Source organism: Esox lucius, chromosome 14, assembly GCF_011004845.1.
Source record: "Esox lucius isolate fEsoLuc1 chromosome 14, fEsoLuc1.pri, whole genome shotgun sequence".
Classification (NCBI taxonomy): Eukaryota; Metazoa; Chordata; class Actinopteri; order Esociformes; family Esocidae; genus Esox; species Esox lucius.
This window is the reverse complement of record NC_047582.1, coordinates 12,107,444-12,122,196: the sequence shown is the minus strand read 5'-3', so window position 1 is coordinate 12,122,196 and position 14,753 is coordinate 12,107,444. Positions and strand designations below refer to the sequence as shown.

Genomic DNA, 14,753 nt, shown 5'->3' with positions numbered 1-14,753 from the left:
TTTTCAATGACACAACACCAGATTCAACATCAGGACGTTAACTTTGCCAATCGCTTTCCGTCGTTGTTGATGTCAGACAACGGGGAGGGCAGGCTCTTTGGGGAGGGGGATTTTTTGATGATAATGAGATAGTCAGCTAGCTATACAGTTAGCAATTTCCTTATCAAATTATCCTACCTTGCCTTAAGAGTTATAGTATCTCTTATAGGTGTACGTCTACAACTAAGACTTTAAAGATATTCTCCTTAGAACAAGCCAGTTTGATTGCTAAATAAAGGGATGTCAAAGCGTCTGCGGAATAGAGAGGTCTGCGCTGATTGTAGCGCCCCGGGTAAGCTAAACGATGGCTAGCTAGCTAAGTTAGCCTTGTAAGGAATTTACGTTAGCTAGCTTGTATTTCATTGAATGTTACGAAACTTATTGTTGTAGATCCCTGGGTTTCAGTGAGAATCTTTCCGTGGCATTTGCATTCTAGCTATGACAGTAGTGTAGTCCCAACTATGCATACATGTAACTAAGTAAACTCAACTCCGCAGAAGTTAGTCGTGGAGTTGAGTTTACTTTGCTAACGTCAGTCAATGTATAGGCGCTAGCTAGATTTTCTTGCAAGCTACTACAGTTGTTTAACTAGCTGCTAGACAATTACAATGTCCAAGAAGAATGGGGAAGTCTACTTCATAGCCATCCGTTGTTAGCTGTCAACTGGTAACGCAACTGACTTTACATTGTCTACTTTGCAAGCTAGTTAATATAGCTACAGTTTTCCAAATTAACTGGAAAAATTTGGAGAAAGTGAAGGTGTGTGAATACTATTCGGACGGTGTGTGAATACTATTCGGACACCTTCACTTTCTCCACATTTTGTACATACAAATCTATTTACCATCAATCTACAGACAATACTAGATAAAGAAAGTCATTTTGTTAATGTTGAATTTATTGAGAGAGAGAGAAAAAAAATCTGTGTACGTTTCTAGACCCTTTTTTCAGTACTTAGTAAAACCGCCTTTGGCAGCGGATCACCGTTTGGAATCTTCTTGAGTGTGCCTCTACCAGCATTGCACACCTGGATTTAGGCAGTTTCTCAGATTATTTCATGTAGATCCTCTCAAGCTGTTAGATTTTGTGTATGTGAACTGCAATCTTCAGGTTTCCCCACAGATGTTCAATTTGGTTCAAGTCTGGGCTTTGGGTGGGCCACTCAAGGACATTCACAGACATGTCCTGAAGCCTTTCCAGCATTGTCATGGCTGTGTTCGTGCTGTTGTGCTGAAAGATTAATCTTTGCCCCAGTCTGAGGTCCTGTCCTGTCTGGATCAAGTTTTTTTTAAAGGACCTCTCTTTTATTTTCATTTGTTTATCCTGCCTCAATCCTGACCAGTATCCCAGTCCCTCCCACTGAAAGAAACCATAGCGTTTGGCTCCCACCGCCGTGCTTTTGCCAGATGTAGCGATTGGCATTTAGCCCTATTAGTTGGATTTTTGTCTTGTTAGACCAGATGATGTTATCCCTCACGCTTTTCCTACTCAGAAGTGTTCTCCCATCTCTGCAGAGAAAGTCTGAAGCTCTCTTAGTGACTATTTTGTTTTTGATCACCTTGCTGATCAAAGTTGTTCCATTTCACAATCATAGAGCCCACTGTGCCCCTGGGAACTTTTAATGCTTGAACAATTATTTTAAAGCAATCCTCAGATCTCTTAACACTTCTGTCTCAGAGTACTATGTAGAGTTCCTTGGACTTCTTGCTTTTTTTTTATTGTGCTGACAGACCCAAAACCTTTAGTGAGGGATAAAGTAACCCATTGACATCCACAGTGATGTGGTGAAATTCTAAAGATAATGCAAGATGGTGATCTTAATCCCATTAAGGATCTGTCAATAATTTAAAATTGCGTTCTGTGAATGTGGTACCTCGTGAAACGTTTTTGATCTTAGTACTTCAATGAGTCGTAGAGTTCTGATGTTGTTTTTTGATAAAAGTTGGTTTTGAACAATGATCTGGCCTTAATGATTGTATCTGCTTTTCAATCTTTATGAATCCAAAATTGGAGTCAGACCTTCTGTCTTTTAGGGATTTTGTTTCTAGCCAGTGTTCTTCTGTCTTCTAGGGATTTTGTTCTAGCCAGTGTTCTTCTGTCTTCTAGGGATTTTGTTCTAGCCAGTGTTCTTCTGTCTTCTAGGGATTTTGTTCTAGCCAGTGTTCTTCTGTCTTCTAGGGATTTTGTTCTAGCCAGTGTTCTTCTGTCTTCTAGGGATTTTGTTCTAGCCAGTGTTCTTCTGTCTTCTAGGGATTTTGTTCTAGCCAGTGTTCTTCTGTCTTCTAGGGATTTTGTTCTAGCCAGTGTTCTTCTGTCTTTTAAGGATTTTGTTCTAGCCAGTGTTCTTCTGTCTTCTAGGGATTTTGTTCTAGCCAGTGTTCTTCTGTCTTCTAGGGATTTTGTTCTAGCCAGTGTTCTTCTGTCTTCTAGGGATTTTGTTCTAGCCAGTGTTCTTCTGTCTTCTAGGGATTTTGTTCTAGCCAGTGTTCTTCTGTCTTCTAGGGATTTTGTTCTAGCCAGTGTTCTTCTGTCTTCTAGGGATTTTGTTCTAGCCAGTGTTCTTCACACTCCCTCACTTGCAGTTTGAGCACCAGTGTGAACCTGGGTTTATTGTAGACTACATCTTTTTACATGCCCATAGTACCTGGCAAATGTTTAAGATGATGCCAGTAAAAGGTGTTTACATGACCAACATTCATTACCCATGGTTGCTTCGGCACTAAATTATGATTATAGTATACATGTGGAAGTGCTTACTATATTCTAATATCCAAATGTAAAACAGTAATAATGGTAATACATTTTATGACTCTTATGTGAAGTATTTTGCCTCCATAGCTGTTGTCAATATCTTTGCTGGTTCGAAAATGTTTATTTGAAATAAGTGGTCAGGTCTACTTTCTGACCTATCAGATCTGAGAATTTCTTTATCCATGTGGGCGCAACTATAGCAAGGGGCCTTCAACATTTAATGGTCTCAGAGGGATTATCTTTTTCAGGCTGACAGAGAGTGAGGGCTAAGCCTGGATTGAATATTGTTGTGACTAATTGTCCAGTTATCAAGTGTTGTGTTTACATGGTTCCTGTCTGTGTGTACGCCAGTGCTATGACGCAGTGTGTGGGCATTTGTGAGTACGTTTGCTATGGTGTGTGAAATGTGCTGCGCCCGGTTGTAGCGTCAGAAGGTAGCTCTGAGTGATGGGGGATCCTTTTGGCTCACTCCACCCGGTTGATAAGCTGCTTGCCTTCTGCCTTGCGGATGTCGGTGGTGGTGTCATCTCTCTGACACTGACATAGTGGAACACTCCGTGAGCTATGACGGGTCACTGACTGTAGGAGGAACTCGTTTGCAGTGCAGACACAACGCATACAGTGCCCTTCCTATTTGTTTTGTACCTGAAGCATTTGTATTCTTCTTTTGGCTCTATACTCAGTTTGGATTTCAAGTTAAACTGAATTGAATTTAGTTAAACAAATGATGATGATAGTGTAGATCAACAGCTTTAAGATTTGTTTACATTTTTGGTTTGACTTGTGTATGTATTGCCTATTGGGAAAATTGGCTTTATGGGTGTTTCTGGTGAGGCGTTTTGAGCCATAGCAAGCTAGCTTGGCTCAATCTTAATAGCATTTATTCTCCAGCTGAGATGTTTTTTTGAAGGTTACTGGTAGTTAATATTAACCTTGTTGTGATTAAGCAACAAGTGGTAATTAGCTTAGTTCTGGCTCATATTAACTAGCTAATGTCAGCTCAACTTACTAAACTTACAACTCATCTAAATCTTAGGGTTATTGAAACTAGAAACTTTCCCCAAGATTATTTTCAATGAAGCTCAGACAAGACAAGGAAGTTATTTAACTAAACCATTTTTCAAAATGAATGGAATTTTCTGTATATTTTCTGTAAACCATGTAAATAAATAATACATTTAAAAATCTGGGGAAATGGAAAAAAAGGATCCACAACTATTTTTATTGACCACTGTTGTTTGCAAAGAAAGAAAAATATTGTATATAAAAACATATCCTGTGTTAAACAGATTTTCTTTTTAATTGCATTTATTTGCCACATATTGTTAATGATGAATTCTCTGTTTATAACATGTTTGTGAAACTGTGGGAATATTGTCAGATTTCTTTTGAAATCATAAAGCCACACACGTTAACTCTTAGTGTGTGCGTATGTGTGGTTCAGAGCCGTTATTGGAATATTTGATCTACTCTGCCGTGGTTACATATGTTCCAGGTCCTTGCTGGGCCTCAGTCAACAGGGGAGTTCTGATCTGTGATGAGTGCTGCAGCATCCATCGGGGTCTGGGCCGACACAGTTCCCAAGTCCGACACCTGACCCATACGCCATGGCCCCCCTCCCAGCTACAGGTGAGCGACTCATGATTTAACTCACACGGCTCAAGAACTCTCAATTTCAAGTGTTGTTTCCCCTATGTACTGTTTTTGTGTGCTTCCTTCCTAGATGGTTCAGACATTGTACAGCAATGGGGCCAACTCCATCTGGGAGCACAGCCTTCTGGACCCATCGTCTGTCTCTAGTGGGAAACGGAAGGCCAACCCCCAGGACAGAGTCCAGTGAGTGGGGTGCTTTTTAAACTTTTAGATGAAGGTTAAAACAGAGGTAAACTGTGTGAAGGCAAAAGGTGACTCATCTCATCTAACCACGATCCGTCGCTGATGGTTTGGGACCGTTGTGTTACAACGCCATTGAGGTGAAGTTAGTTTGGACAAAGGTTTCTGATTGTCCGTTACCTTTCCAGTCCCCATAAAACGGATTTCATCAAAGCCAAATATCAGATGCTGGCGTACGTCCATCGGATGCCGTGTCGAGAGGATGACAGTGTCACCACCAAGGACCTCAGCAAGGTGAGCGATATCACCCAGGCCCTGGAGCGCAGGTTTTATCGCTACCTCTTTAACTTTGAACTAAGCAAACCTGTCTGTGGCGTTCCCTTTCAGCAACTCCACTCCAGCGTTCGCACTGGGAACCTGGAGACGTGCCTGAGACTGTTGTCTTTGGGAGCCCAGGCTAACTTCTTCCACCCGGTATGGAAAAGAATTGGCTGATTAGAGGACAGTTGCCTGAAACGTGTCAAACGGACTAGCCTGCGCATTACGACGCCAGTGTCCAGACTCAGTGCCGGTCTCTCATTGGGTGCTGTGGCCTTTTTGTCCTTCAGGAAAAGGGTAACAGTCCCCTGCATGTAGCAGCTAAGGCCGGCCAGGTGTCACAAGCAGAGCTGCTGGCGGTGTACGGGGCAGATCCCGGTGCCTTAGACACAGGGGGGAAGACCCCTATTGACTACGCAAGGTAAAGCATCCTCTTTTATAATCCACTGAAGCCATCCATTGCCATTGGTGGCACAAGTCATTCGCAGGGAAGGATTTAATGGGGCTCTTTAGTACTCCAGTTTATTGGAAGGATCTAAGTGATTACAGATGTGGCAGCTCCCTGAATCAGTTGCAACTTTACCGACCTTGGTTTATTGCTGAGCAGTCATAGACATTGTATGGTTGTGTTTGCCATTAACACAATACTAGAATCGACCTCAAAAATCCCTCCTATTGATCTGGCGAAGACTCAAAGGCCTTTTAATCCTGTTCCATTCAGACAAGCAGGGCACCAGGAGCTGGCAGACAGGTTGCTGGAGATACAGTATGAACTCACGGACCGCCTGGCATTTTACCTCTGTGGGAGAAAGCCTGGTAAGAAGGGGCATGGAAGGAGATGTGGTAAATTGATGAGTATTAGCGGTTCTATTTCTAATCTGACTGTGTTTCTACACTAGATCATAGAAATGGACAGCACTTCATAATCCCACAAATGGCTGACAGGTAAGAACTGAATCTAACATTATGGAAAGTTCTCTAATGTTCCATATTCATACATATTGCTTTTTGAGTGTGTAGTCCATATAGTCCAAACAAATGTGCGGTGTCTGTGTGAATCTGGTGGCCGCTTGGCCACTCATGTTAAACGCAGTCTAATGCACAACATCATTGCTTGTCTCTGTTTTGCTGCACTGTTTTGCTGGAAAAGAAATGTGTAAGTACAATATCTGAACTGCTGTACATCTAATATTTATTTGTAACTGTACAATATCTAATTATGGTTTTCGTTTGCAGCAGTCTGGATCTGTCAGAATTTGCGAAAGCGGCAAAGAAAAAACTCCAGTCTGTGAGTGATTTTTTTATTTTTTTTTTATTTTTTTTTGTGGTAGATGAAAGGACATTCTGTGGTAGATATGCCAGTAATGTGATTAAACTGTGCCTTTATGACATGATTCCAGCTCACTAACCATCAGTTTGAAGAGCTTGCAATGGACGTTTACGATGAGGTAGACAGAAGAGAAATGGATGCAGGTAACCGTACTGACATTTGAGTCGGCCATGTACTTTTCAAAACCTCAGTAGATCTTCAGAAAGGATTCGGACCTCTTTACTTTCCTCACATTTTGTTGTGTATTGGACTTAAAGATGTTCTCAGCGATTTTTGGACATAAGTTTAGTAAAGTTGCACGGTCGATCCAAATAGGGTCCCTGAAAAGTCCACTGTTGTGCTGAATTGTGCCCCATGTCATAAGTTACCTCAAGTTTTAAAGCAAGTGGATGATCATTATTTTACTTACCAATTATGCGCACAAACAACACATTTACTTCACAGTGTATGGCAGAGCAAAACTAAGCCGTAAAGTCAAAGGAATCTTCTTGGACGTCTGAGAGTATTGTGTCACAGCATAGATTTGGGGAAAGTTATAAAGAAAGATGGCTATAGCTTTAAAAGTTCCCAGGAGCACAGTGGGCTCCATCATTGGTCAGTCCGGCCATACTAAGTTGACACTAAGACCCAAAGCACCTAACCAAGGCAATGCTGGAATCTGTGAATGTCATTGAGTGGCTCAGCAAAAGCCTTGAACTCGATTGAACATCTGTGGAGTGACCTTAAGAATGCAGTTCATAGATGATCCCCATCCAATCTGACAGCTTGAGAGGATTTACGAAGTAGAATGGGAGAAACTGCCCAAATCCAGGTGTACAAAGCTGCTAGAGGCATACCCAAAAAACACTCTAAGCTGTGATCGCTGCCAAAGGCGGTTCTACAAAGTACAGAATAAAGTTTCTCAAACCGTGCGTACATGAGATTTCAGTAGAGAGATTTTCAATAAATTGGCACTCATTTCACTTTCAATATTGAGTGTTCTGTCTAGATTAATGACCAAAAAAATTACCACTTACAAATTAGGTCTAACACAACAAAATGTGGAGAAAGTGAAGTTGTCTAAATACTTTCTGAAGGCACTGTACCTTTTTCCTTATTGACTATACATTTTAGTTGAAACAATTTTATCAAAGCAACTAATGGCTACTTCTCGTGGGCTTTGCGATCAGTGTGGCTGGCTACTCAGAACCACAGCTCTCTGGTGACCGACACAACTGTGGTGCCTTTCCTCCCTGTCAACCCTGAGTACTCATCCACCAGGAACCAGGCATGTGTCAAATACCACACGCTAATATGACCCTGTTGAGGTATTTACTTAATGACACATCCCGCGCTGCTGCTTCATAATGTGGCCCTGTGTTCATTTGTTTTCGCAGGGCAGACAGAAACTAGCCAGGTTCAATGCACATGAATTTGCAACGCTCGTAATTGACATTTTAACAGATGCCAAACGTCGACAACGGGGGACCTCCTGTGAAAGCCCCAGAGGTATATGAAGCAACAAAAAAAAGCAGTATTAAGCATTTGATCCAGCTACTGGTTAGTTAGCGTGTTACTGTAGCCAGCTGGGCATGTTGGAGTCCACTCCCTTCACTAGTGCTGTCTCTCAGAGGACATAGAACTCATCCTGAAGGGAATCGGCAGCCGCCATGGGAGTGAGAGCCAGGACAATGAAGACCAGCCAGATTACGACAGCGTGGCGTCAGATGAAGATCTAGAACGGGAACCAACATCAGGGAACAATGGCAAAGAAGGACGCACCAAGGTAACACCAATTAATTTTGTTTTAGCTACATGGTAATAGTGTGTTTTACATTTTAGCTTAACAATTGGGCCTCTATTTTCTCTACTCTCGCCTTCCTGATGTAGAGCTCTGAGTCATCAGACCTCTCTGATGGGCCAATCACAGTTCAGGAGTTCCTGGAGGTTAAGAGTGCCCTTACTGCCTCAGAGGCCAAGATACAGCAGTTGCTGAAGGTCAACTGTCACCTGAGCGAGGAGCTCCGGATGATGCAGACAAAGGTAGCTTTTTGACTTCTCATCAAACCAACCTACCATCCCCACTGTTAGTCTGGTCAGCACTTCTGCCAATTCTGAGAAGTTTACCTTGGTCAAAAGTAAACATTTTATTTCACAAAATGTTGTGTGAGGTGAACATGTTCATCTGAACACATTTCTATGTTGAGGTTAAATAAATAAATTAAATTACTACAGTAATGGCCTATTAAGTGCCAAATAAAGGACTGAACTTTTGACAGTTCATGTGGAATCCACTTGTGACAGGGGAAAGAAATGCTCAAACATTTTCAGCCAAATTCTGGATAACAGGAGTTGTGCTCGCTGTTTATTATGACATTTTGTAAAGAACATTCTCAGCGTATTAACACGAGAGTTCAGTTCATTTCAAGCAGCAGGGTTCATGTTAAAATGAGGGACGGATCGAATCATTAATCACAGTGGATTCCCACGAGAATGCAGAAGTGATCCCTTTTCATATCGGATCGCTTCATGCTTATGTTCTCTGTGCAGATAGCAACAACCTGTTTCAGGGCATTTTACCCTTGCAACTGTTTGGAAGGGGACATTCAGATTGTAATCCATACATGATGTAAGCTTTTTAGCTCATTGAAGGATGAAGCTGGTTTGTTGTAGAGAACAATAGTCGGGGAGTCATTCATGACCAGACCAGGGCTATTTATAAAACCGAAAAGGAAGTGAAAATTGTGCAGCTTCTCCCTGGCCACAGCGAGATGGGTTCTCTATTTTACAGTCTGGCTGGAGAGATGGGTTCTCTATTTTACAGTCTGGCTGGAAGAGATGGGATCTCTATTTTACAGTCTGGCTGGAAGAGATGGGATCTCTATTTTACAGTCTGGCTGGAAGAGATGGGATCTCTATTTTACAGTCTGGCTGGAAGAAATGGGATCTCTATTTTACAGTCTGGCTGGAAGAGATGGGATCTCTATTTTACAGTCTGGCTGGAAGAGATGGGTTCTCTATTTTACAGTCTGGCTGGAAGAGATGGGATCTCTATTTTACAGTCTGGCTGGAGAGCTTGCTTTTGTAGCTACCCTCACTCATCTATGTTATGGTCACCATGCATTTCAACCAAAAGGCCTTATTTAAGATAATTCTGTCCCCTCCAGCTGAACTCCCTTCAGACCGAGAACTCCTCCCTGCGGTGGCAGAGTGGCCCACAGCACTCCCAGGACCCTTCGGGCTGCCCCCCGGTCCGAGGAGGCCGCCCCATGTCCATGTACGAGACGGGCTCAGGCATGAAGCAGTACCCCCACCGGGGCGAGCCTCCTCGCCGCAACAACGGCCTCAACCTCCAGCCCCTCCCTACAAATGTAAGTGCAGGGGTCCCTCACGGTGCTCCATCCTGGACTGTCCTGTGACATTCCGGCCTATAGGCCGTTATGGTTTGTGGTCAATGTCATTCATTTTCAGCATATCGGGTTTGGTTTGTGGACATTCAGTTTTTGTTTGTGCATTGATCCCCTCCCACCTCCTCCTCTAGAATGTAGTCAACTCTCTTTGTGTGTGACTTGGTTTGACCCCTTTCTAGATTGGGAGGGGTCCTTTGGGGACTGCCTCGTCCTCCCTCCCTACCTTCCCCTCCTCCCTGTCCTGGTCGCGGGATGAGAGAGCTCGAAGGGTTAAGTACTGAATCTCCTCTGGGGAGGGTGGGGGCAGCAGCCCCAGGGGAAGAGGGAGGGACTATCCCTTCTGCTTGTCCAATACTGTACCTATGCTACGTGTACCTGTTTATCTTTGTTATTTAACTGCTCCTGTACCTCACCGCCTCCCCTCTCACCTCCTCCTTTCTTCCTGCTGGCCGGCTGGCTGCCCGCTGTGCTGCTGCAGTTCTTCGTTGACTGATCTTGCCCATACATGGGTGTTTGCCCTCTGGGTTTTCAAAGGCCCCACTCTTAATGTACACACTTCCTGTCAGGCGGCTACAGGGTTCTAGATGCTAGGGCCGCCAGATATGGTTAGAAAAAAAATTTGGTAGGCTGTTGGAGTCATAGCTCAAACCGAAGTTCAAAGCACCTTATTTCAAGTTCCAACCGACTGCAAAACAGTCAACCCGAAAGTCCAACGAATCTAACAGCAAGGAGTAGGAGCTGCGTTGCTCGAGTAACAGGGGGCGGGGTTCGGCGGGTGCAGGCAGCTGCCTCGAGGACATGTTACACATGGCTGAGATGTTTCAATATATTGCAAGGGATATGTGGATCTCTTGAGATATGAATAATGTACATTTCAATGTGGATCCGATGACTCGTGCAGCCCTGCTAGGAACCCCGAACAGGTATTCAGAATGGCAAATGGTTCCTGGTAGTGTGAAACAGCATTGACCAGCCGTAGGGTTGGAGAACCGTCTGTACCGAAGACTACCTGTAACCACGGAGCTCCTTGGTCTTGCACTAACGGCATCCTCCTCTGTACTCACCGCTGGCTGCCGCGCGGAGCTAGTTCCTGCTTTCCAATTTCCCTCCCTTTTTCCCTACACTGCTTTGAAATCAACCGAGGCCTGTTTTCCCAATGAATTGGCTTTTCATAGGTTCAGCATGACTCTGACCCGTCTGCTTCGTCAAGCACGCTCAGACCGCGCTAACACGCGTCCGCCACTGATTGGGCGCAGACTAATTTAAGACGACGCTTGCGTTGCTGTGTCATTGGTCCTTCTGTAGGGTTGTAGCCTGGAGGGCCACGGCAGCGTGCTGGAGAGCGACTATGACAACGCTCCGAAACACTCCGGCCCGGAGGAGTCCGGGTAGGACTTTTCATTCACTGTAGACAAAAGCTGTTCTGTACAATGGAGCCGCTTAAATAATCGGGCAGATGCCCTTGTGACGGGCGTGCTGTGGAGAGGCTAACCCCTGAAACGTCTGGTCACCCCCGCGCAGCGTGGGCAGGAACTGTCGGCTGGTCGGCAGCAGCACGTCGGAACAGGGCCAGGCGGAGGACGGGAGTGAGGCTGACTCCACCCTGCCCTGCACCGAGGACGTCATCTGTAGAACTGAGCAGATCACCAAGAACATCCAGGAGCTGCTGAGAGCCGCGCAGGAGAACAAACACGAGAGGTAAAGTCACGGGAACATAGAAAACACCCCAAAGCACTTAGGAAGTGAAAGGTAAGTGTGTTCAAGTGGAACTCACCCGTCAAGTTTTTAATGTGGGAAATAGTGGTGCTTACATTGTCCTTTCATATTGTCCTTTCATCTAACCTTGCACCTGTCCTTCAACCTACAGTAGTTTTTCCAAGGATGTAGTGTTTTTGTACCTTTCTGTTTCTGTTCTTCTCCTGAGTTCTGTTTTTACTTTCCTGTGTTCCCTGTCTGTCTCCCTTATGGTCTGGGCTAGCTCCAGTCCAGGAAGTCTTGGTTGCTTCTCTGGCCTGCTGCCCTGCTGTGAGGCAGGCGGATGCAAACAGGCCTGTCTCAACAGCCTGGAGCCCTGTTTCGACAGGGCCACCCAGGGCTGTCTCTCTACCCTGCTGGCCTGCTCTGAGGGTGTGGAGAGGGCCCCGGCTTCCTCTGTCCAGACGCCCCCTGGCTCGGGGTCTGGCACCTGGTATTATGGCCTCTGTCTCCCAGGCAATGTCACTGTCCTTTGTCTGTGTGCTGAGGGGCGGGCTTGTGTCAAAAGCAGCTGGCACGAAACAAAGAGGACGATGTCTCATGTTCCCTTGTGGGATGCCAAATACAGGTGTTCAGAAAAGGACTTTACATGCATAGACCCAGACAGTCCTTGATCCTGAGGTACTTTAGTCTGTTTGGCTAGTGTGTGACCTCAGAAATTATCTTGGATTATTTTCTTTTATATTTGATGAAATCGAGACAGATGTACACTGGAGTTTGTTCAGTGTTTACAGTCCACTTGAATTCAAACTGTTGTCTTTACCACAAACCTTTACTACTGGCCCACATTTTACTTAATCAGTGTGGTTTTTGCTTGTGTCAAACCCCACCCCTGCTTGTAACTAGAGAATCCTGCTGAAGAATTTAACCCTGACAATTTACAACTGTCCTTTTAGTCGCCTAGCTACTGGATTACAATGCAGACATTGTTAGGCTACTGTTTTGAAACTGTGAAAAATGTTGACATATTCCCGAATCAGATTGGTAGGCCATGCTTATGGCTTCAAAGCAAGGTTTTATTTGTAATAATATTTCCATGGCTTAACAGGTTCCACAACAGTGTTTCTACACATCTACGGAATAATAAAATGCATGTATTCATAGTTTCTTTCCATTTGTCTGCTCCATGGAGGACGTAGCCAAAGCTACCCTTTCACCCTTGGTCCACCAGTCTTCAGCAGGACGACGCTGGCTGCTTTTGCTCTTTGAGGTGTCTCATGTAGTAGGGTGATCAAGTGCTTAGCTTCTGTAAACAGTCATTCTACATATTTGTTTAAGAGAGAGAAAAAGAAACGGGGGGGGGGGGGGGCTCTGAGTTTCTACTAACACATTCCATACTGTATGTTGGGAAAAGAATCACCTGATTATTTTACTGTTTTTGATTTCTTCCGACAGCTTTGTACCATGCTCCGAAAGGATCCATGTGGCTGTGAGGGAGATGGCCACGTTGTTTCCTAAGGTAAACCAGGATGGCCTCCATCAACAGAGACATACCTCATCTGTATGCAAGAGCCCATAAGGGCTGTTTGTTTGGCAAACATAAATGGGAAAGGGTTGTCCTGCCTGAGCACAGCTGGTGTTCCGCGGTTAGATGCTACACGCCATTCTTTAGGGTTGGGACACGACTGTTTACTTAACTGTTTGCATACACACTGCCAGTTAACCATGTCAGTGTGAAGAGGAATGTTAATGTTTTGTCAATAGTATGTGACCCCTCCCTTTTTCCTCCTTAGAGGCCCTACTCAGACACCGTCCGAGGGTCTCTGCGACTGCTCACCTCTAGTGCTAGCCGGCTCCAGGAGGAGTGCCAGAAGGCCACGCCCCATGACCCTTGCCCCTCTGACATGCAGCTGGTCACGCAGCAGGTCATACAGTGCGCCTACGACATCGCCAAGGCTGCCAAGCAACTTGTCACTGTGACAACCAAAGAAAACAGCAACTGATTTTTAACCCAAAGACTAACATCCCTCTTGGATTTTTCCTTAGATTATATGCTAATTGCAAGTTATCAGTGTTTATCAGTGTTACGGTTATGTTATTTGTATGCTGCCATTTTTATTTAAAGTATTCAATCGGTCATAGTAGATTTCTAGTGAAGAGCGTTTACAGAAAGTATACCTTGTGAAACAATTGGCCAACCCAGGGCTTTGTTGTTGGGTTTATCTGTTTGCTGGAGTATAAGAGCCTGCCAAGGGCTTACCTCAAAGGAGACATGCTAGTAGTTGCATTAAAGTTACTAAACAGTTTTGCAACGTTACTCATTTAAACTTAAGGTGGCTAAACATTTCTATGCTTATTGGGATGCTCGGCTTTAAAGCTCTCTGCTATGCACCAATGACTCATGGATGTCCAGTTATTTCAAACAGTTAGCTTTAATGCCGAACTCATTGGGATCTTGTACATAGCTAAGTGGAATACTGCCTCATGAGCCATGATTCATACGTCCATTACAATGTTTTCCTCCAGGTATTATCCATAAATGCTTGTTTTTTTGTTTCATGCCAAAGCCATAAAGGTAAGGACAACTGCCTAGCCAGTTTACCATTGTTTAGGTGAAGCCACTCCAATATACATTTACCTCACATACACATGCCCAATATACATTTTGTTTTAGTGTAGTGTGTTTTTAAAAGAAAGAAAATACCTTTATCCCAAAGGGATACTCAAAATGGCCAACCCAAAATCTTTATTGTTTTATCTTTTATACAAAAGTATGAAAATGTAAAAATATCTATTCTTAATTCATATAACCCTAATCTATATTATATTTATGAATACAATATCTCACCTATCTAACAAATTGTCAACATTTATTTTCGTAAAATGTATGTTTAACAGTTAAAGTTAACTCTTATTTCGGGCTGTTTTACGATATGCAAGTCTTCATCTTGGTGATATCTCCTATACACCCTTTGTATTTATAACCACCGGCAATTAGTCGTGATCCTGATCTGTGTGTGTTGTGTGTGTGGTGCTAAACCTAGCCTATGCCTTTGTGTGTCTCGTGCCTTGCATTGTCATTATTATGCTGCTAGTGGTCAAAAGTGCAACTAGTAGGGTTTTAAGATGTTAAAGCATTGATCCTTTCATTGTACCCTAATTGTGGGCCGTTACTGTCATGTGAGGGTCATGTGTTGCCAGGGGGATGTGGGACAGATGATAAATTGTGTGCCATTAAGTGTTATATGAGCCAGACAAACACAGTTATACCGTTACCGCCGTTGGGGTTGACATAAACACCTGCCTTTTAAAGTAATAAACTTTAATTTCTAACTCAACTATTACAGTTTGTGTTTTGATGTTCCTTCATCATAGGTCATGGATGTGACATGTAATTA

At 43.8% G+C, this 14,753-nt stretch overlaps 1 protein-coding gene across 9 annotated transcripts; it reads left to right on the top strand.

Annotated features, from left to right (window-relative positions):
- The first annotated feature begins 71 nt into the window (after positions 1 to 71).
- Positions 72 to 14,693, top strand: git2b (G protein-coupled receptor kinase interacting ArfGAP 2b). 9 transcript variants are annotated; one of them, XR_002197829.2, is made up of 22 exons: positions 72 to 331; positions 4,286 to 4,419; positions 4,514 to 4,626; positions 4,812 to 4,917; positions 5,011 to 5,097; positions 5,232 to 5,362; positions 5,663 to 5,757; positions 5,841 to 5,886; positions 6,092 to 6,097; positions 6,178 to 6,229; positions 6,342 to 6,414; positions 7,441 to 7,538; positions 7,648 to 7,759; positions 7,882 to 8,036; positions 8,141 to 8,293; positions 9,418 to 9,621; positions 9,840 to 9,929; positions 10,966 to 11,048; positions 11,182 to 11,358; positions 11,639 to 12,625; positions 12,811 to 12,874; positions 13,149 to 13,168. XR_002197829.2 is itself a non-coding variant. In XM_010898945.3 (22 exons), the coding sequence occupies exons 1-22, from the start codon at positions 280 to 282 to the stop codon at positions 13,356 to 13,358; spliced, it is 2,451 nt and encodes an 816-aa protein (XP_010897247.1). In that variant the 5' UTR covers positions 72 to 279; the 3' UTR covers positions 13,359 to 14,693. The 9 variants fall into 9 exon arrangements, 8 of the variants coding, with proteins under 8 accessions (XP_010897247.1, XP_019909059.1, XP_019909055.1 ...); XM_010898945.3 differs by having other exon boundaries at positions 11,639 to 11,848; positions 13,149 to 14,693; XM_020053500.2 differs by having other exon boundaries at positions 11,639 to 11,871; positions 13,149 to 13,258.
- The last annotated feature ends 60 nt before the right edge of the window (positions 14,694 to 14,753 follow it).

Bases quoted from the DNA above. Each gene is read 5' to 3' on its own strand.
- git2b (XM_010898945.3), top strand. From the start codon at position 280: ATGTCAAAGCGTCTGCGGAATAGAGAGGTCTGCGCTGATTGTAGCGCC. The intron at 5,758-5,840 runs GTAAGAAGGGGC...TTTCTACACTAG, and splicing joins CCTCTGTGGGAGAAAGCCTG to ATCATAGAAATGGACAGCAC. The intron at 7,539-7,647 runs GCATGTGTCAAA...TTGTTTTCGCAG, and splicing joins ACTCATCCACCAGGAACCAG to GGCAGACAGAAACTAGCCAG.